Genomic DNA, 21,946 nt, shown 5'->3' on the forward strand with positions numbered 1-21,946 from the left:
GGTGGGGGGTTTGCTTCTTAAAAGTTCTAATGAAAATTTCACCCAATATCCAGATTTTCATATGCAATTTTGCTCATACACACATTTTACAAGCAATTTCCTGTAATATACAGTAATGCCTTTTTCTGCCGTTCATTTCAATGTCCACTTTAGCCTAATTTAGACACTTCAGCATACACTGGGCTGGATTTGCTGAATTCAGAGAAGTGCGAATTTCAAAAGGATAGCCATTGTTTTGGATTTGCCTATTGTTTCAGGAAACATGAAACAAGCCCACTTATTTATTTAGTGAAGTGTATATACCTCTTAATTATTACAAAGATATCATTCACTCAATCACTACTGCGAGAGTCCCCAGGCAACCTATTTTGATTGCTTGCAAACAGGTTAGATTATATCTAGTCCTCATTGAAAATGCTTCTGTTTTGACTATGGCAGACCAACACGGCTACCTATCTGTAATTGAAAATGCTGTTTGCAAGGAAATAGGGGGTGGTTACAAGTTAATGAGCACTCATCCGGATTTGATTGCTGCGAAAACCATTGTGTGTTTTTTTGACCAGCTAGTCACAAAAACTAAACCCAGAGGCCTTTAGCCGCTAACGTTCAACAGGTTGCAATTGTCTTTTGAAAAGACCAACCCTGGGCTGTATTATGACAGCAATCTACGCCAAAATCAGGGAGCTGTGAAGCTTCAAGTCAAGGACCACTCATCTTTTAGATGCCTGTGGGCATTATCTGCTGAACTAGGGTAAACTGTTGTGGGCACCACACACTGCAGCCTGGTCTATGGGCTACAGCTGAATCCTTGCCGCAGGCCTCATTACAACAGCCCTGCAGGCGCCAGCAAAGGACCGTGTGCACACATACAACCCTTGCACTAAGTGTACCATTTCCTATATAAAACTGCTTTCGTACAGCACAGATGGAGCTCCCCCCTTGCTTCTAAGTGTGTCGGCTCAGGTCACAACAGCTGTTAAAGACACCCAACACAACAGGCAGCCTCGTCTTATTAAATTTATTATTCCAGTGGTACTAATACATTGATTTGCACAATGACACCCATTTAGCAGAGAGGCTGCGGGCCTTCTAGCTTTCGCCCAACTAGAAAAGCCTCTCCCTTTTTCTCTCCCAATCCTAAAAGAAAATTCCTCCAGACTGCCCTCCCCCCTTCCCCCTTGAATCCAGCATTTGAGTATGGAATGAAATTTCACGCACCCTTTTCTTTTCAGAACTTTCCCTGTACTCCCCAACCTGCAAAACAATGGAGGAAAAACCAGGTTTTCCCCCAATTCACTTGGCTCCAAGCGTCAAATAAATATGGAAATGGGCAACATTTCAGTTGCATCAAATGGAAATGTATTTTTGGAAGTTATAATGGCACTGGGTGAGCGGCCCTGCTGGTTCGTGTGCAGACGGCCTGAATGCAGACACGGCTCTTTTTAAAATCTGCCCCGAGACGGAAGATCAAGTCAGGAAGTGGCCCAATGCCTTTTTCAAGACACTGCGGGCACTGATGTTATTATGCAAGTTAAATTTGGAGTCCCACAACATACATTTTTAAATTTATTCTTTTACATCTGGTGTGGCATTTTTAATTCTGCTTGGTTGGTTTTTACAATTTGTCCAGGAAGTTATCTAGTGCGGGAATGCCCTCCTTCAGCCCTTTGCGCTTGCGCGTCTCGGCGACCACCTGGCAGGGGCGGCTGGTGCTGTCGAATGGGTCTCCGGGCAGGATCTGCCAGTGGTCAAACACGCACTGGGGGAAAGCTTGGCCACCTGTGTTGGATCTCAAGTCGGCGGTGAAGCCTGTGAAGAGAGAGGGAGAGAGAGAGAAGAGTTGATACTATAAGCAAGTAAAACGTTAAGACAGAAATACAGGTGTTCAGGTTTACCCAAACACCCCACAACCAGCTCCTTGTCTTAGCTAAAAGTAGTGTCCTGGAGGCATATACCTTAATGAATAATATTAGTGATAATTTATACCCAACCCATCTGGCTGAGTTTCCCCAGCCACTTTAGGCAGCACTCAACAGAATATTAAAAACTCAAGAAAACATCAAACGTTGAAAACTTCCCTAAACAGGGCTGCCTACAGATGTCTTCTAAAAGTCAGATAGTTGTTTATTTCCTTGACATCTGATGGGAAGGCAGTCCACAGGGAGGGTGCCACCACTGAGAAGGCCCTCAGAGCTGGGCCTCAGTGTCCAAGCTGAATGATGGGGGTGGAGATGCTCCTTCAGGTATACTGGGCCGAGGCCGCTTAGGGCTTTCAAGGTCAGCACCAACACTTTGAACTGTGCTCAGAAACGTACTTAATTAGTCTGCTACCAGGGCAAGACCCACTCAACTTTGTAGCAGCCATCTCAGATTAGCCTGGGAGACAACCTCTGATTGATCCTTCACACCTCTAGCTGCTGACAAAGGTTACCTGGAAGATGCAAGAACCAAGGGAGGCTGATAAAAGCTGACACTTACCAAAGGACTCATTGACAGGGAGATAGGCCTTGACCACAAACATGGGGGTGCCAGCCACCTGGGACTCCTCAAAGACGTGCCCCCGCTTCCTGTTCAGCACGCCATAGATGCCACCCACAACCTGTTCTGGGCACTGGAAGGGGAAGAAAGTGGGTATACGTTACAGCACTGCACGGAGTTAAGCCAGCGGACTGCCACCGCCTCTTAAGAACGCAGCCTGCCTCCAGTCACCCACCTGGATCTCCACAAGGTAGATGGGCTCCATGAGGCGGGGCTGAGCCGTCAACACGCAGGCGTAGAGGCACCTTCTGGCCGTGGGAATGATTTGGCCACCTCCGCGGTGGATGGCGTCCGCGTGCAGGGTCACGTCGTGCACGTCAAAGCGGACGGCGCGCATGTTCTCCTCGCAAAGGGCACCCTGGAGAAAAGGGAGAGGTTGGAGGGAGAAAATCATTTTCTAGTTTGCATTCAACCCAACTTTTTCTGTCCTTCCTCTCTGAAGCAGGCAATTACGAATTAAGTACGTAACCATAGGTACCACTTTTCCAGACTTTTAGAAGACATCTGAAGGCAGCCCTGTTTAGGGAAGCTTTTAATGTTTGATGGACTGTTGTATTTTAATATTTTGTTGGAAGCCGCCCAGAGTGGCTGTGGAAACCCAGCCGGATGGGCGGGGTACAAGTCATAAATTATTCCTTGGAAACAGCAACAAGTCTCTCTGCTCCATTCCAAGAAGGCGGGACGCAGACAGCCCACCGCCCTGCGATGAGGTGCACTCACCTCCTTCGTGGCCCACTGGAATCCTGCCACAACGCTGTCCTTGATCTCGTTGAGGTACTGCACCCCCTTGGTGATGTCCGTCAGGATGTTGGGGCCAGTGCCGTCCGGGCCGAAGCACCAGATCTTGCGGGCCTCGGCCACGTCCCACTCGTACTTCTCGGCCAGGTAACGGGCCCGTGTCTTCAGCTCCTGGCGGGCCGAGACGTCGCCTTTGTCGATGTCCTCGGCCAGGCCGTCGGGGAAGGGGCGGGCTTTCATGTACAGGCGGTTGTGCTTGTTGGGAGACTTGGAAAGGCACAGAACACTCGACTCCTCACTGACCGTCTCGCGGTAAGAGACCACTGGGTCGGATTTCTGCCGGGAAGATTAAAATAAAATTAAATTTTTAGGTCCCTAGCTGCTTCAAAGCCAATGCGGACTGTTTTTATTGCATCTTGTACATTGCCTTGAGATAAGTCTGTAAAAATGGCTTTGTTTTTATTTATTTTAAATTTATTATTAATTTTCTGTTTTACAATTTAGAATACTCATTTTTTTACATTCTTAAGATATCAACGACAGAAGGTTTTCATGGTTCATAAATCCCTGCATATTTTTCAGTATTCCCTTATTGCATCCATCAAAACTTTTCAACACTGTTGAATTTATCTTAATGCTGCCAGCGTTTTCAAGTGTACACAATTGTGCACCCCATATATTGAAAAAATATCTTCCGATCTTCTCTAAACATATGCTCTTCTTGGCCTCTTATTCTATATAGAAGACATTTGAAGGCAGCCCTGTTTAGGGAAGCTTTTAATATCTGACGGACTATTGTATTTTATTCTTTTGTTGGAAGCCACCCAGAGTGGCTGGGGAAACCCAGCCAGATGGGCAGGGTATAAATAATAATAATTATTATTCATTCTAATAATGCTCCTGAATACCACTTGCTGGAAACCAAGGGAGGGTGAGGAGAAGAAGAAGAGAAAAGTTTGGGCTTGATATCCCGCTTTATCACTGCCCGAAGGAGTCTCAAAGCGGCTAACATTCTCCTTTCCCTTCCTGCCCCACAACAAACACTCTGTGAGGTGAGTGGGGCTGAGAGACTTCAGAGAAGTGTGACTGGCCCATGGTCACCCAGCAGCTGCATGTGGAGGAGCGGAGACGCGAACCCGATTCACAAATCTACCTCTCTTAACCACTACACCACATTGGCACCATGAGAGTGCTCTTATGGTCGGGTCCTGCTTGCCGCTGTCTTAGAGCCACACCTTCTCTCAACTCCTGGACAGCTGCAGCCCCAAGACTTGTCACGTCGTGCAATTACCTTAATTGGAATGCAGGCATGGTCCTCCTCGAGATCCTTCAGGCAGATCTCCAGATGCAGCTCCCCAGCGCCAGCTATGATGTGCTCCCCAGACTCCTCAATGATACACTGGAAGATGGGGAAGAGTGAAAGGGATGAAGCGGCAGCGGCGTTTCCTCGGGAAGCGGAAATGAGGCCCAGCCCAAACCGAGAAGCTTCCCCCATCCCCAAATCACAATGTGCTGCCCGCCTGTCACCTCCCACACCTAAAAACCCTTTGAAGGCCTCAATGGGCTTTTGTACGCAGGCTATTCATCCTGGCTCACCTGCACCATGGGGTCAGACTTTGCCAGCCTCTTCAGCCCCTCCACCAGCTTGGGCAGGTCGGCGGGGTTCTTGGCTTCCACAGCGACGCGCACCACGGGGCTGACGCTGAACTTCATGACGCGCAGGTTGTGGGCATGCTCAAAGGTGGTGATGGTGCCCGTCTTGACCAGGAACTGGTCCACGCCAACCAGCCCCACGATGTTGCCGCAAGGCACGTCCTCGATGGGCTCCACGTAGCGGCCCATCATGAGAATGGTTCTAGAAAGGGGAGAGATTTTTTAATGCATTTTTCTTAGTTTACAAAAGTATGTGCAATCTCTCTCTCTCTCTCTTCTCTCCAAGTAACATTTTTTTACAGCAGTTTCATTTGTTGAGACATTTGGAAGAAGGAGGGGAGGAAGAATTGTGGAGAAGTGGTGGGAAGGTGCAGGACAGCAAAAGCAGCTGGGGGGGGGGGCTGGAAAGTCTTCTTTGGGGACAGACTGGCATTCTTTTGGAATGAGCCACTGCCAGGGGAAAACTATTGACACATCCCCCCTCTCCCCAGGGACAGGTTATGAACATCTAAAGCATGGGTGGGCAATCTAAGGCCTGCGGGCCGGATGCGGCCAAATCGCATTCTCAATCCGGCCTGCGGACGGTCCGGGAATCAGTGTGTTTTTTGCACGAGTAGAATGTGTGCTTTTACTTAAAATGAATCTCTGGCTTATTTGTGGGGCCTGCCTGGTGTTTTTTGAACGAGTAGAATGTGTGCTTTTCTTTAAAATGAATCTCTGGCTTATTTGTGGGGCATAGGAATTCGTTCATCCCCCCCCCCCCCCAAAATAAAATATAGTCTGGCCTCTCAAAAGGATCAGCCCATGGCTGAAAAAGGTTGCTGACCCCTGATCTAAAGCATGGGTCTGCAAACTAAGACCCGTGAGCCAGATCAGGCCCAATTGCCTTCTGGATCCGGCCCGTGGACAGTCCGGGAATTGCCACGTGGATCACCAGTGCGCACGTTATTTCCCTCTCTCCCTTGGAATCTCGTGTCCTCAACCCACTCACACCCAGCCTGGTTATGTTTTCTAAAGCTACATATAGCTGGGCTCTGCAGAACAGAATTGCTGGATTGAGGTGGGATTTTGTTCTTGAATTCTTATATTCTTTTCAGCTGCTTCTTCCTGCCACCCAATGCTCACACGAGCCTACAGACAGGGACGGGGAGCGCGAAGCAAAGCCCGGCGATTTTTTGAAAAACGGACCTCTGGATTGGCTTCAGGTAGAGATCTTCCTTCTTGCCTGGGGTGTAGTTTGGTCCCATAATTCTGCACTTCAGGCCAGTGGACACGATGCCCGAGAAGACGCGCCCAAAGGCATAGAAGCGGCCCTTGTCGGTGGTCGGCACCATTTTGGAGATGTACATCATCAGGGGGCCCTTGGGGTCACAGTTCTTAATTCCTGGGGGAGGAAAGAGGAAAAAAAGACTATTTAAAGGCTCTAAAGGTAAAGGGACCCTGACCAGTAGGCCCAGTCGTGACCGACTCTGGGGTTGTGGCGCTCATCTCGCTTTACTGGTCGAGGGAGCCGGCGTACAGCTTCCGGGTCATGTGGCCAACAGGACTAAGCCGCTTCTGGCGAACCAGAGCAGCACACGGAAACGCATTTACCTTCCTGCCAGAGCGGTACCTATTTATCTACTTGCACTTTGACGTGCTTTCGAACTGCTAGGTTGGCAGGAGCAGGGACCGAGCAACGGGAGCTCACCCCGTCGCAGGGATTCGAACCGCTGACCTTCTGATTGGCAAGTCCTAGGCTCTGTGGTTTAACCCACAGCGTCACCCGCGTCCCATTTAAAGGCTCTAGGGCACAAGAGGAAACTGCAACCGTTTCTGCAAGGCCGCTTTCTTCACGAGAGAGCCGACCTCTTCCTGGTGATGGGGCACCCTGCTTGTCTTCAGGTGAGCTGCTACTTACCCATGGCAGCTTCGTCATCAGGGGGCCCTTCATACAGCAACTCGCAGCGGTATTTCTGAGCGGTGACAGGAGAGGGCAGGTGGATGGTGATCATCTGCAGCAATGCATCCCCAGCCGGCAGCCAGCGTCTCATCACAGCCTGGGGAGGAGAGGGGGGAAACGCGAGTTCAGAGAGTCATCTAACCCGGTCACATAGCGAGGTCACCATGAATCAGGGTAGATTCAATGGCGGAGGGGGGGGGGATCCACATTTTTTGTGGAAGTAAATCCCACCAGGGTGGATAAAAATCATTATTTTTAAAAAACCCTTTTTAAAATTTAAAGTGGCCCTCCAGCTGCTTTGGGACTACAATTCCCACCATCCCTGACCACTGGCCCTGTTAGCCAAGGATGATGGGAGTTGTAGTCCCAAAACAGCTGGAGGGCTGAGTTTGGGGGTGCCTGGTCCAAAGGCTATTCATCAGGAAATAAGGGTTTGTTTTAAGTGTTCCATGTGTGCTAAAACTCTGAGCTTCTTCCTCTGGTGCCTACCAAAGGCTTTCCTACCCCAGCAGGCTTTTTACCGTATTTTTCGCTCTATAGGACACACTTTTTCCCCTTCAAAATGAAGGAGAAATGTGTGTGCGTCCTATGGAGCGAAAACGCCATAGCCCCGCGACCCTCTCCCGGCTATGGCAGGACCCTCTATAGTCGCATGTCACCTCTCCAGCCGGGAGAGCGCGCATGGGGCTAAAGAAGCCCCGCTTACTCTCTCCCAGCTGGAGAAGTGACGCGCGACTATGGCAGCAGCCTCTCCGCTGCGCCCTGACCTGCTCTTTGGGGCTGGTGGTGGGCTTCCCCCCGCCAGCCCCAAAGAGCAGGTCGAAAGGAACCTGAAGCCTGGAGAGCGAGAGGGGTCGTTGCGCACCGACCCCTCTCGCTCTCCAGGCTTCCAAGGTAGCCGCCTGAACGCACCTTAAACGGCACCTTGTTTTAGAGCGGGAAAACAAGAAGGGGAAAATTCTCCCCCTCTCTGCGCAGCACCTCCTGCCGCTTCGCTGAAGGGGCGCTGGGCAGAGAGGGGGATAATTTTTTTTTCTTGTTCTCCCCCCTCTAAAACAAGGTGCGTCCTATTGTCAGGTGCGTCCTATGGTGCGAAAAATACGGTAACTTCTACTCCCCCACCCCACCCTTCCTAGGACATGAGTGACCTGCCCCCTCACCTTCAGCAAGGGTTTCCCTTCCTTGTCTTTATCCTCGCTGTCCAGCTTTATGTCCAGCTTCTCTATCAGTTTGGCGGTTTCCTCCTTCTTGAAGTTCATGATCGCATCGAACACCTTTCAAAGGAGAAATAATTGCACGCACGTTAGGCTAGGCTGGATGGGTGCAGCTCCCACAGAAGAAGCGGGTTATGTCTCCTCTAGCAATATTCCCAAAGCGAGGCAGAACACTCAAAATAGGTCACAAGACTTCCTTCCCACTAACTGGAACAGGCAAAGGCAATACAGCTAACGCACAGGTCCATTTGTATTTCACACTGTGAAACACCAGAGCCTTCATATCCCAGACATATTCATTGAGATCATCAGGAGGAAAGCTGTTCATTGTTCCCCCTCATTTACAGAGGCTCAAATGACCACAAACAGAAGTCAGTCCCATACTGGTGAACACTCTTCCAGCTGATTTGACAAGTACCCTCGTTGTTTTTCTCAGGCGTCTCTTTGCTATGCTGAATTTTCATTGGCTTGTCATTAGAGCTACCTTGATATTTTATTATACGGTGGGATAGCAGAATCAGTACTGTAGTACTTTGGTTTTTGAACAGCTTAGTTCTCAAACGTTTTGGCTCCTGAATGCCGCAAACCTGGGAGTGAGTGTTCCGGTTTGTGAACTATTTTTGGAAGCCGAACATCCGATGGGACTTCCGATTGGCTGCAAGAAGCTCCTGCAGCCAATCAGAAGCTGCACTTTGGTTTTGAAAGGCAAAAGGACTCGGGAATGGATTCCGTTCGACTTCCGAGGTACGACTGTACTTCTATAAATAAAATTAGCCAGAACCACCATTTTTACATTCTTATTCCAAGTGCTTTAGAGAGTTGGAAGCCGCTCTCAAGTCTGGAGCTTTACGCAGAGAGGGAAGTGGAACCCTTCTATTGGTGCCAAAAGAAACTAAGGCACGACTGGGAGGTTCTCAGACATTTTATCGGGAGGCTCTGTAGTGTGGATTGGCAAACTCTGGGTCAGACCTACAAAAACTTCTTCAAACTTAACAAGTCAGGTCAAAGTGAAGAATTTTTTTCCATCATCATGCTCAGATCACGCCAGACCACAAAGAGCACCGAGCAACTCTGTAGGGAATACTGGGAGCGGAGTAAATCACCTTGAAAATCGGGTCCAGGATCAGCTGGCAGAAAGTCCTTGGCAGCTTCTTCCCATCTGGGCTGGTGGCTGACTTGCTGAATTTGCCAGTGGCTGGGTCAAAGTACCTAGGGGCGAAAAAGCATGCGAGCTTCAGCTTTGCAGTGAAGGCAGTTGCCGCGATCAGGTGGGATTGCTATGAGGAAATATAGAGTAAGCCATCTGTGTAAGCAATGAAAGCATTGCGTTGATTGGGTTTAAACTATTTTGATATGATTCTTGATCAATCCACACCTCTGCATCCCTGTTCCATTTCTCTTTCTTGACCAGTCACCTACACTGCCAGTTGCTTCGCCAGGCAGGCATCCTGGGTCATCAAAGACAGTGGGCAGTTTCTTTGATGTAGCTTTTCTGATATGTTAATCTTAGGGCCAGGAAACAGATCTCACCTGAAGGTGATAATAATCGGTGTCCTCCTGCCCATCCTTCTTATCATGTATATTGCCTGCCAAATGCTCTCCTTTGTAGTTCTGTTCTTTGTTTACCCCAGAAATATGTGCTTAATTAGTTTTGGTAGTTTAACTTTCTCCCCATGTGGGGTTTGTTGAAATGCTCAGAAGAAATCTGATTGGTTCTTACGAAAACTCTCTGTAAAAAGTTCTTTTGTGAATAAAACGACCTGGGCCAGGGGGTGGAGGCAGTGAGAGAGAGATTATATGCACCCTTCCCAGAGTCTTGCTGGTTCAAGCCTGTGTGTGTTTTCTTATTAATCAGAGTTCAATCCTTCCTTTACTTTGAGAACACCTCAGGCAGTGTCTGGACTGCCTGCCACTTTCTCAAGAGTACCCACCTAAGCAGGTGGAGTCTTGGAAGCTGCCTGCACAACCATCTTTTGGAAGAGCCAAATTTCCACATCCCGAGGCCCCCAACTCCTTTGACACTGTCTTGAAATCTGTGGGGTCCCGAGGGCTATGTATCCCCGTTCTCTAGAGAAAGCTACATGCTTTGCATATACGGTGGTACCTCGGGTTAAGTACTTAATTCGTTCTGGAGGTCCGTTCTTAACCTGAAGCACCACTTTAGCTAATGGGGCTTCCTGCTGCTGCTGTGCCGCCGGAGCACGATTTCTGTTCTCATCCTGAAGCAAAGTTCTTAACCCGAGGTATTATTTCTGGGTTAGCGGAGTCTGTAACCTGAAGCGTATGTAACCCGAGGTACCACTGTATGGCCTGGATCTGACCCTTGGTGGCCAAGCCAAGTCAACAAATAGGGGGGAATTCTCAGGACTAAGTGCCTGCTCTGTTCCTGCCCGTCTGCAAGGGAGGTCAGCTGTAAGTGTTCTCCCCACAGCATCCCGACCTGCAGAGTGTATTCTAAAGGAGAGCCCCAGCTCCAGAAGCCCAAGCCACTCTCACCTGTCTCCCCACAGTTTCTTCATCATGTCTTCTACTTTCTTGGCACGGTCAGCTGTGCTCAGCTGCCCTTCGCCCTTTGCTGCGAATTTCGCCACGTACATCTCGGCAAACTGCTTCAGCGTGAAAGCCCAGCCGTGCAAGCCGGAGCCAAAGCCGACGGTGCCCAGAACCGGATCAATCTGGAAGGCAAGGAGAAGAACACATCAAGGGATGGAGTTAAGGAGGAGGAGTTTGGATTTGATATCCCGCCTTTCACTCCCTTTAAGGAGTCTCAAAGCGGCTCACATTCTCCTTTCCCTTCCTCCCCCATAACAAACACTCTGTGAGGTGAGTGGGGCTGAGAGACTTCAGAGAAGCGTGACTAGCCCAGGGTCACCCAGCAGCTGGAGGAGTGGGGACGCGAACCCAGTTCACCAGATTACGAGACTACCGCTTTTAACCACTACACCATGCTGGCTCTCAAGGAGTCAACTTCCTGACATCTTTTAATATGTCATTATTATTTTAGCTGTTTTCAAAGAGAAAAAAACAAGCCACGAAGTGTACAGACTTTGAAAACGTTTATTACGTATTCAAGTAACAGAATGAAAGCTCACTTTGCCACTCCCTAAACGTGAGGCTATTCTAAAACATTTGGGATAACGTCATACGATCCTTCCACAGAGGCAATGAAAATAAATGCCTGTGTGGCATGCATTTTGAAGAAATAAAATATGTTCAGTTGGTAGAGCATAAGATCTCTTTATCTCAAGGGTGTGGGTTTGAGCCCCGTGTGGGCGAAAGATTCCTGTGTTGCAGGGAGTTAAACTAGGCGACCTCTTCCCACGCTACAATTCTAAGCATTCTATTGCTTAAACATGAATACTGATTTCTCTGTTGCGCTTTGGAACAGACCAAGGTGTCAATGTAACTGTATTCTTCAGCGCTGTATTTTAGTGATCATTTGTGACATGCAATAGGAGTTACGTCCAAGTCACACGCACAAGTACTGAGGCCCTTCTTCAAGGGAGATAGAGGGTGGCAACCTTTTCAGTGGTTGATCCCTGTTTGTGGATCACTCTCCACACCAATTCTTCTCTCATCTATGGGTGCCAGGCAAAATCACTTATTTTCACGGGGAATTGGCTTTTAGGGTACCTAAAACATGTCAATGGACTTTGATGCGCTGATCTGTTCATAGGAGTGTTCAGGATTTGCACCTTAATTTTTATCTAGCACTCACTTCTATGCCAGGTTTTAATGGCTTTCATTTCTATTTTCATTGCACAAGCCGCTCTGAGAAACCAGAGCACAAAAACGTGACTTGATTACGAATAATAATTTAAGCTAGAAGAATGGCAGACGAAGATGATGGAGCTAGCTGACCTAACCGGAAGAGTCCGCGACCAGAAGGAGAAGTATCAGGAAGAATGGAATAAATTTAGTGATTATTTGGTTAAATTTGTTAAGCTAAACTAACTGGAAATAGCTTGCAGATACTTAATGGGCTTAGGATTTTATTTATGTTAAGTGAAGAATTAATATGTTTAATTCTATAAGGTGAAGATTTAAGGATATTAATATTTAAGTTAAATTTCATAAAAATTGGGACGTGGAAAACCGTTAGAAGGACATGCAATGAAATTCAACCAAGGGGAAACGAGGAAGTCACTTAACAAAGTTAATAACTGTATTTTTTAATAAGGCTATGACGTGTTTGTTTTGTTTGTTTGTCTTGTGTGTTTGTTTGTTTATAATGTTGTGAAAACTAATAAATTTTTTGGAAAAAATAATAATAATTTAAGCTAGTCAGAGCAAGCCCAATTTCAACAGGTCGACTCTTGAGCATGACACGGCTGCTCACAGAGGTGAAAGGTCAAGACTGCACATCCCCCCAAGGCCAGCCTTACCATAATGTTGCCCATGGGGCCGCCCTCGCCTTCCCCGTAAGTGGAGATGATGACGTTCACGTTCTCCACGATGCGCTGGAAGGTCTGGTACAGTTCTTCTGGCTGAAGCTGAAGCTCCAGCAGAGCCCGGTCCATTTTGTTCATCATCAGGACAGGCTTGATTCTCTCAGCAATGGCCTGGCGCAGAACGGTCTCTGTTTGGACACACACCCCTGGGAGGAAGAGGAAGCAAAGGCTCAAGTCATCACTATGGGGCTAGGAGCACTTGGGGGGGGGGGTGTTCATGAGGGTTAGAGCTGCGTCCTCCAAAACGTCCTAATGCAGAAGGTGGGGCTTCATTCAGCCTATGGACACCCTTGTTTCCTTTTCCAGCCTACAGGGCGTACGGTCCTTGGGAGACAGGCCACAGCAAGGGGCCATGGCTCTACATCTCAAGGCAAAGGGGGGACCATCTCACCAGAAACACAATCCACGACGACCAAGGCACCATCGGTGACACGCAGGGCAGCAGTGACCTCCGACGAGAAATCCACATGGCCCGGGGAGTCGATCAAATTGATCAGGAAGCCGCAGCCATCTTTGCTTTGCTTGATAAACGCCAAATCATTCTCGGCAAGTTCGTAGAAGAGAGAAATGGCCCTGGAGGAAGAAGATGCACAAATTCCTAACAGTTAAAACTACCCTTCCACCACAAGAAACCTCTAAGGCCCTTCTTCATGTGCCTCCTCCATGAGAGGTCCAGAGGGTGAAAATACAAGAACGGGGCCTTTTCTGCAGTGACTCCCTATTTGTGGAACAGGCTCTCCCCAGAGAGGTTCGGCTTTAGGCGCCAGGCAAAAACGTTCCTCTTTAACCAGGTCTTTGGCTAATTGACATCCAATGCCCTTTTAAAGTGCATTGGAAAGGGGAGGGAATTATTGAATTGTCATTATTTTTATTATGTATTTTGTGTTTTTTAATGTTGCGAACTGCCCTGAAATCTATGGTTATAGAGCAGAATATAAATTTTATAAAATTATAATAAAAACCCTGCCTTTTCCTTGAACGGGGACTCCAGGTTGCTGACACACATTAAAAGAAGACAAATAAAATTCAATATACACGTATCAAGGGCCTATGGCTTGTCTGAATTAAAGCACTGAATTAATGCATACATACTTGAATTACATCAGGGGTGGCAAGTTTTACCTTTCCACTACCAACTTGAGATGCTTAAAGCACAAATCAGCAAAATTTCAGACCCTTCCGAATCACAGAATTCTAGAATTGGAAGGGATGATCCCAAGGGTCATTTAACCCAAGCTCCTGAAATGCAGGAATCCCTTCATCCAATGTGGGGCTTGAACCCAGGACCCAGAAATTAAGAGTCTCAGGCTTTGCTGACTGATGTAATCCTCCCCCCCCCCAACAGAGCTGCAATGCAGGAATTCCGCTCAACAGCCATCCTGCCTGGTCTGCCCCACGGAGAGCCTCAAGGTCCATAAATAGCAACACCCTAGTGGTCCCGGGCCCTAAGGAAGTTAGATTAGCTTCAACCAGAGCCAGGGCCTTTTCAGCCCTGGCTCCGGCCTGGTGGAACACTCAGCTTCATGAGACCAGGGCCCTGCAGGATCTGATTTCTTTCCGCAGGGCCTGTAAGGCAGAGTTGTTCCGCCTGGCCTTTGGCTTGGAGCCAATTTGATTCCCTCCCCCTCTTTCTTTTTTCCTTTCTCCTCCTGTGATGAGGCTGCATTTTAACATTTCAATATTTTAATTGTTGTATTTCAATCTTGTTTTTAAGTTGTATTCGTTCAACTTGTTTTTATTATTCTTAGCCGCCCTGAGCCCGGCTTGGCTGGGGAGGGCAGGGTGTAAATAAAAATTATTATGATGATGTGATTTTAATGGGAGAGTTAAACCCCTATTTGAATCTCCCCCAGGTGAAAGAAACCTGCCTGGATGAACTTTCTGCTTGGGATTTCTTTTCTGGAAGTTTCAGGAATGGGGGGGGGGGAGAGAACGACTCTGGAAAGTACTTACGTGGACTTGATAGTGATACACCTCTCCTGCTCGTCTTTTCTTGTGTCGGTGAAACGGGTTTCTCCAGCACGGGCTGAGGCAATAATCCCAGCTTTGCAAACCAGCGAGTCTGTTAGGGTAGATTTCCCATGGTCCACATGGGCGATCACTGACATGTTCCGGATGTTGGCCTTCTTGTCCATGATGGCCCGGATCTGGTCTACGGTGAAGTTCACCTGGGGCGACAGAAGGGAGGTTAATGTGGCTGCTTCAGAGAATAGGCCATTCTGGACAGCTTTATTGAAAGGGGGGGGGGGTGGAGAGAGAGAGGAAGCACTGAGGTGTCATTCTGTACAGTGGACACTCGGGTTGAAAACATCATCCGTTCAACATGCACATTCTCAACCTGCAGCGGCACATCTGCGCACGCTGCAATTCGGCGCTTCTGCACATAGCGCGATTTAGCGCTCCTGCGCATGCGTGACCACCGAAACCCGGAAGTAACCCGTTCCAGTCCTTCTAGGTTTCAGTGGCCCACAACCCAAAAGAACACAACCTGAAGCACCTGTAACCTGAGTTGTGACTGTATTAGGAAGCTGGCTATAACTGCTCTATGGAATTTGCCTACAAACTTGGAAACATGTGGTTTCAGATCCTGGTTAGGCCCACACCACACATTTAAAGTGCATCCAACACGTGACTTCCCTCAAATAATCTTGTGAACTGCAATCCATCCCCCTCACAGACCTACAACGTCCAGCACAGCTACAATTCTCAACACCATTAGCAACCTACAGCTCTTAGGATTCTTTGGGAGAAATCTAATATGGTGTGGATCTGCCCAAACCCCTGTTACCAATGAACCTTCTGCTCGCTTCAGTTGCAAGCATAACTGTTTCTCTCATAAGGCAAGGTGAACGTGTTTCTCGTCAAGCTGTAGCCAGCTCTGAATGGAGCCTACCTATGAACCCTTTTGTTGCTAAGCATCAGGGTGGGCGAAGCACTAATCTGCCTTCCGCCCCAGAAAGCCCAGCCTATCACAAACTAGAAAGAACTGCCCTTTTATTATCCTCAGTCAGAGAAGGCAATACTGGACTAGGTGAATCAGCAGTTTGACTTGGTATAATAAAGTACGTAGCTTCACTGAGTCACGCTGGCCCCTCTGTGTGCCAATTCTGCTATTACAGAACAAACACAATTTTTTCCAAGGGCGTTACAAGGCAAACATGAAAGCCTATAGACACATTAAAAAAAGACACGCACCAGACCACAAACACGTTCTCCATGGGCTTTTAAAAAAAGGTGATACACAAAATCTTTCAGGTTGTACTGGGGATCGTACTCTGAACTAGGGAGTCCGGATGAAACAAAACCACCCGTCGCAGTTCCTAAAACGGCACCCACAGAACTCTAGTTTGGGTGAACAGATTGCTTCGGCGCAAGTCACCCACGTACAGGTTCACTGGGCTTTAGGGACGGGAGAAAATCTATTTCCGAAATCTCTAGGCGTCTCCTCTCCACCAAAGACCGCAGGGCTTACATAAGACCGCTGCTTTAACGCAGGGAAGAGAGAGAGAAAATACAATTTCCACTCTGCACGCTGCAGTACCTCCCTTTGGCCGAGATAACATCCTGGCATTCTCCCAGCTTCCTCACCCTGCCACATCATTTGAAGTCCCCAAGTTATCTCCCCCCGCAACAGATATTTTTACCTGCCAAGCAAATATATTCTGATGCATATAGAGCTCTGGGGTTCTCTAGTTTTCACTGTGATTCCAAGACCTATTCTCCCCCTATTTGGTATATCCCCAAAGGGAAGCCACCCCTATCTTCAAATGTACACAGAACTCACCACGGCTTGAATATGTCATCCAGAGACCCCCTTCATCAATTCATTTCTTGTTATTACATTTAAACCCCACCTTTCCTCCCGGGAGCTGAAGGTTGTGTACGTGACCCTCTCCTTTTCCACTTTTTATCCTCAAAACCCTGTGAGGTTAGGCTGAGGCTCAAGCCCACCAAACACCCCTTTTAGGAATACAGCGAGTTAGGACCCTTAACATGCATGTGTACATACTACGTACATTAAACACGTATTGCGAAGGAGATGTGAAAATGAAATTCATCTATTTGCCCATGCGTATCGCCCAATCCATAATTATTTTTGTATTTGAAAAGGGGGGGTAAGGCTTATTCTACCAGAAACCGCTCCGCAAAAACAAGGGGAAAGAATAGCTTATTAATATTATAATTAATAATAAGCTACTACTTAAATGGCTCCAAAATAAAGGGGAACCCTTTAAAAAAAAAAACACTGAGTATAAAGAGAAATAAATGCTAAATAGAGTTTAAAAAGAATTAAAAATGTTAAAAAAAATGTTTAAAAAGAGATAAGTGGAACCTATCTGAAATTGAAGGGCCCCGAGTTAGCTATCAGTTTAATGAGCCTACTCTCGAGTAGGACTAACATGGGACGCAGGGCTTTTCGGGGGGGGAAATCTCTCCCCCCACACACACACATTATTAAGGACCAACCCTTAATTTCAAAGGTTAGGAGCCCCATATTTTTAATTTTCATTCTTTTCTTATTAGCGCCCGCCCTTTCCACCCCAAATTCCCCGGCCACAACATTAGCAACCCCCTGGAAGCAGCTTTTACAGAGCTGCTTTATCCTTTATAGGCCTCTCCTAGGCCTGGGCCTCTCCTGGCTACCGGCCCCGCTCCCTCTCCGTAGGCCTCCAACCCCACAGCAGGCCCGGCGGCCTCCCCGGAGCCTAAGCCGCGCTTCCCCCGCGGCCTTACCCAGCCCCGCATTTCGCCCCAGGCCCCCCGCTTCCCCTCAGCCCAACCCCAGCCTCCGATGCCTCACCATGTTGGCGGATGGCGCCGGATTCTCCGGAGGCGCTTCAGAAGGGGCAGGGGGGAAAAAGAAAGGCCGGCAACAATGGCGGCGGCTCGGGTAGCCCTGTCTCGTTGGCAGGGGCCGAGCGGGCGGAAGAGGACGCTGACGTCAACAAGCTGCCTTTTATAGGAGCCGGCAAGGGGCGGGCGGTGGCTCGTAAGGGGAGGAGGAGGGGCTTGCGGCAGGAAGCCGGAAGACGGCCGCTCTAGCCCCTTCGACGCAGCTCTTTGATCTTAGAGGCGGGAAAAGAGGACGGAATGTACTTTCGACGGTTCTTGCGCTTGCGCAGTGCCAACCTTTTGATCAAGGCGGAAGTGAGCGGGCACGCTGCAGTCACGTGGGTGCGGTGCCTGATTGCAAAGGGGAATTGAAGAAACTGCTATATTTTTAATTTATGGCAGTAAAGTAATCATATTAGCACTGATTTTTATTTTTATTTCTGTGTGGTTATTGTATCCCATTCGCAGGCATTTTATATTTTAAAAATAATAATACTCATTTGTACTTATTTTCATTGATTATTTTTTTTAAAAAACCTCTATTTAACCTAGACAGCGTTTAAAAAAGCAGAGACATCACCTTGTCAACAAAGGTCCGTATAGTTAAAGCCATGGTTTTCCCAGTAGTGATGTATGGAAGTGAGAGCTGGACCATAAAGAAGGCTGATCGCCCAAGAATGGATGCTTTTGAATTCTGGTGCTGGAGGAGACTCTTGAGAGTCCCCTGGACTGCAAGAAGATCCAGCCTCTCCATTCGGAAGGAAATCAGCCCTGAGTGCTCACTGGAAGGACAGATCGTGAAGCTGAGACTCCAATACTTTGGCCACCTCATAAGAAGACTCCCTGGAAAAGACCCTGATGTTGGGAAGGGGAGAAGGGGACACAAGGAGAAGGGGACGGCAGAGGATGAGATGGCTGGACAGTGTTCTCGAAGCTACCAGCATGAGTTTGACCAAATTGCGGGAGGCAGTGGAAGACAGGAGTGCCTGGCGTGCTCTGGTCCAGGGGGTCATGAAGAGTTGGACACGACTAAACAACCATTTTTTTGTCATTTGACTTGCCTTTTGCAGCCAAATTGTTGACCGTCGCCTAGAGAGGACTAGCTCTAGACCACGTTAAAAGCTTACGCGGCAATAAAATTCGTTAGGTGACCACAAGATGTTTTTTCACACCAACAGCCCCCAACTACTGACCATGCTGGTTGGGGCTGATGGGTGCTGGGCACTGGACTCCCAATTCCTGCCTTATGGCTTGTGGGGGGGGGGCAATCAAGGGGCCAATTCACCTTGGCCCTCCAGCTCTAAAGGGGCCTCAAACTTAAGACACGCTTTAACATTATTTGTTGGACATTTGATCAGTTTTGCAGATTGCTTTTCAGATTTGGTGAAAGAAGCAATTATTTTGTTAATGGATATAGACCTTGTCAAACAAGTTTTAAATGTTCCTAAAAATACATGGGTTACAATGGCACACACTTTATTAGAGCTTTATTAGCGTGTCATCTTAGGCCAGTTGATAATATTTATTATTTATATCCCAACCATCTGACTGGGTTTCCCCAGCTACCCTGGTTGGCTCCCAACAGATTATTAAAAACACGATAAACCATCAAACATTAAAAACTTCCCTAAACAGAGCTGCCTTCAGGTGTCTTCTAAAAGTCAGATAGTTCTTTATTTACTTGACATCTGATGGAAGGGCGTTCCACAGGGTGGGCCCACTACTGAGAAGGCCTTCTGCCTGGTTCCCTGTAACCTCACTTCTTGCAGTGAGGGAACCGCCAGAAGGCCCTCAGAGCTAAACCTGTGTCCAGGCTGAACAATGGGGGTGGAGACGCTCCTTCAGGTATTCTGGGCCAAGGCCGTTTAGGGCGTTAAAGGTCAACACCAACACTTTGAATTGTGCTTGGAAATGTACTGGGAGCCAATGAAAGTCTTTTACAACCAGTGTTATATGGTCTTGGCGGCCGCTCCCAGTCACCAGTCTAGCTGCTGCATTCTGGATTACTTGTCGTTTCCGGGTCACCTTCAAAGGCAGCTCCACGTAAGCGCATTGCAGTAGTCCAAGCGGGAGATAACCAGAGCATGCACCACTCTGGCAAGACAGTGCGCAGGCAGGGAGGGTCTCAGCCTGGGTACCAGATGGAGTTGGTAGACAGCTGCCCTGGACGCAGAATTGACCTGTGCCTTCATGGACAGCTATGATAAACAAACAACTCAAGGGTTTTATTTTTGTGTGTGCCTTTTGTTTGTGCATGTTGTCATCTTTAATTATGACTAAGGGCCTTTCCCACTAAGTTGAGCTCTCTGAGAGGGGCTGCTGGAGCTGAACCAACCACATGCTAGAGAAGAATCCCAGGGAAGTCTCATTCTCCATAGCTGTTGCACCACTTATTAAGTGAGGATAGAGAAACTTGTTCAGCCAAACTCCACACAGGAAAACCCTCCCCGGCACATATAAAAGTACGAGCATGATTGGGGATTGCATAGAATCATAGAGTTGGAAGAGACCACAAGGGCCATCGAGTCCAACCCCCTGCCAAGCAGGAAACACCATCAGAGCACTCCTGACATATGGTTGTCAAGCCTCTGCTTCAAGACCTCCAAAGAAGGAGACTCCACCACACTCCTTGGCAGCAAATTCCAACAGCTCTTACTGTCAGGAAGTTCTTCTTAATGTTTAGGTGGAATCTTCTTTCTTGTAGTTTGGATCCATTGCTCCGTGTCCGCTTCTCTGGAGCAGCAGAAAACAACCTTTCTCCCTCCTCTATGTGACATCCTTTTATATATTTGAACATGGCTATCATATCACCCCTTAACCTCCTCTTCTCCAGGCTAAACATGCCCAGCTCCCTTAGCCGTTCCTCATAAGGCATCGTTTCCAGGCCTTTGACCATTTTGGTTGCCCTCCTCTGAATGAGGTTGCAGAAACAGGGGAAAGGCAAATGGAACGGTTTCAAAAGATGAACTCACCCCAAAGGCACACAGAGCCTCTCAGATCATAGGAAATCCAAGGCTGCAGCCACCATGAGTAGATCAGATGTGGGGACCCTTGTTGGTGAACTACAACTCCCCACGGCCACAGCAAGCATGGCCAAATGCCATGGATGATGGGGCTTGTAGTTCATAAGCATCTGGAGAGTCAAAGGTTCCTCAGACCAGCTTGAGACATAGGAAGCTGTCTTAAGAAGACAGAATTGAAGAGTTGGAGGGGACTCTGAGGGTCATCTAATCCAACCCCCCTGCAAATGCAGGGATCTCAGCTAAAGCATCTACAACAGATGGCCATCCAACCTCTACTTAAAAGCCTCCAAAGAAGGAGAATCACCACCCCTCGATGGAGACCGTTCCACTGTCAAACAGCTCTGCCAGAAAGTTCTTCCTGATGTTGAGTCGGAAACTCCTTTCTTATAACTTGAAGCCAGTGGTTCGGGTCCTACTGTCTGGGACAGGAGAAAACCAGCTTATACTAAGTCAGCCAGATGTGGCTGTACCACAGACTCCTTCATTGTTGACCGCTGGGCCATGCTTCCTAGGGTTGACAGTAGTAGTAGTTCAGCATTATCTGAACATGAAGTCAATAAACTAGGGACAGGGGCTGTATCTCTCTCAAAGTACAGTGGTACCTCGGGTTAAGTACTGTATTTTTTGCTCTATAAGACTCACTTTTTCCCTCCTAAAAAGTAAGGGAAAATGTGTGTGTGCGTCTTATGGAGCGAATGCAGGCTGCGCAGCTATCCCAGAAGCCAGAACAGCAAGAGGGATTGCTGCTTTCACTGCGCAGCGATCCCTCTTGCTGTTCTGGCTTCTGAGATTCAGAATATTTGTTTTCTTGTTTTCTTCCTCCAAAAACTAGGTGCATCTTGTGGTCTGGTGCGTCTTATAGAGCGAAAAAATACGGTACTTGATTCGTTCCGGAGGTCCATACTTAACCTGAAACTGTTCTTAACCTGAAGCACCACTTTAGCTAATGGGGCCTCCTGCTGCTGCCGTGCCGCCGGAGCACATTTTCTGTTCTTATCCTAAAGCAAAGTTCTTAACCTGAAGCACTATTTCTGGGTTAGCAGAGTCTGTAACCCGAAGCGTATGTAACCTGAAGCGTATGTAACCCGAAGTACCACTGTACCGTCAGATCAAAGAAACAAATAGGAAGGGGAAGATTAGGAGACACACATCCCCCAATTTATCATTCTCAGAGGCAGCTGTTTGGCTTTTTGTTCACAACAGCACTCTAGAACAAGGGTCAGCAAACTTACTGCGCCTTGGGCCGGTGTCCCCAGCGCCAATCGCACGGTGGGCCAAAGGGCGGGGGAGCGGGTGCCCATATGCGTGCGCACACGCTATTTCCAGCGCACCTCCGGGCCAGCACCGGAAATAAGCTTGTGCGCATTCAACAGGCCTCCTCCAACCCGGATGTGCACCGGAAATAACGCTTGCGCATGCGCAAATAACACTTGTGCATGCACACAAGCTAATTCCGGTGCTCCTCCGACCCGGAAGTGGGCAGCCGTGCAGCTCAGTGCCGGTAAGAGGGGATAAACGAGTCCCTTGGGCCTTATCCAGCCTGCAGACCTTAGT

The 21,946-nt window shown here is 48.2% G+C and overlaps 4 protein-coding genes across 4 annotated transcripts in view; 2 read left to right on the top strand and 2 right to left on the bottom strand.

Annotated features, from left to right (window-relative positions):
* Nucleotides 1-21,946, bottom strand: part of LOC310835517 (uncharacterized protein) — a 691,527-nt gene that overhangs the window by 660,070 nt on the left and 9,511 nt on the right. The window lies entirely within an intron of this gene.
* TNFAIP8L1 (TNF alpha induced protein 8 like 1) overlaps nucleotides 1-21,946 on the top strand; it is a 222,375-nt gene that overhangs the window by 135,031 nt on the left and 65,398 nt on the right. The window lies entirely within an intron of this gene.
* The window catches only part of LOC310835758 (protein-lysine 6-oxidase-like), a 390,424-nt gene that overhangs the window by 64,637 nt on the left and 303,841 nt on the right, over nucleotides 1-21,946 (top strand). The window lies entirely within an intron of this gene.
* LOC310835570 (elongation factor 2) lies at nucleotides 1,554-17,624 on the bottom strand. Its single transcript, XM_083720313.1, has 15 exons — nucleotides 17,338-17,624; nucleotides 14,490-14,704; nucleotides 12,928-13,109; nucleotides 12,471-12,682; nucleotides 10,582-10,760; nucleotides 9,189-9,294; nucleotides 8,032-8,145; nucleotides 6,830-6,968; nucleotides 6,118-6,313; nucleotides 4,873-5,131; nucleotides 4,568-4,675; nucleotides 3,259-3,612; nucleotides 2,714-2,896; nucleotides 2,479-2,611; nucleotides 1,554-1,809 (listed from the first exon to the last, which is right to left on the bottom strand). The coding sequence occupies exons 1-15, from the start codon at nucleotides 17,338-17,340 to the stop codon at nucleotides 1,616-1,618; spliced, it is 2,577 nt and encodes an 858-aa protein (XP_083576439.1). The 5' UTR covers nucleotides 17,341-17,624; the 3' UTR covers nucleotides 1,554-1,615.

This window comes from Podarcis gaigeae (assembly GCF_964106915.1).
Source record: "Podarcis gaigeae genome assembly, chromosome: 18".
Lineage (NCBI taxonomy): Eukaryota > Metazoa > Chordata > Lepidosauria > Squamata > Lacertidae > Podarcis > Podarcis gaigeae.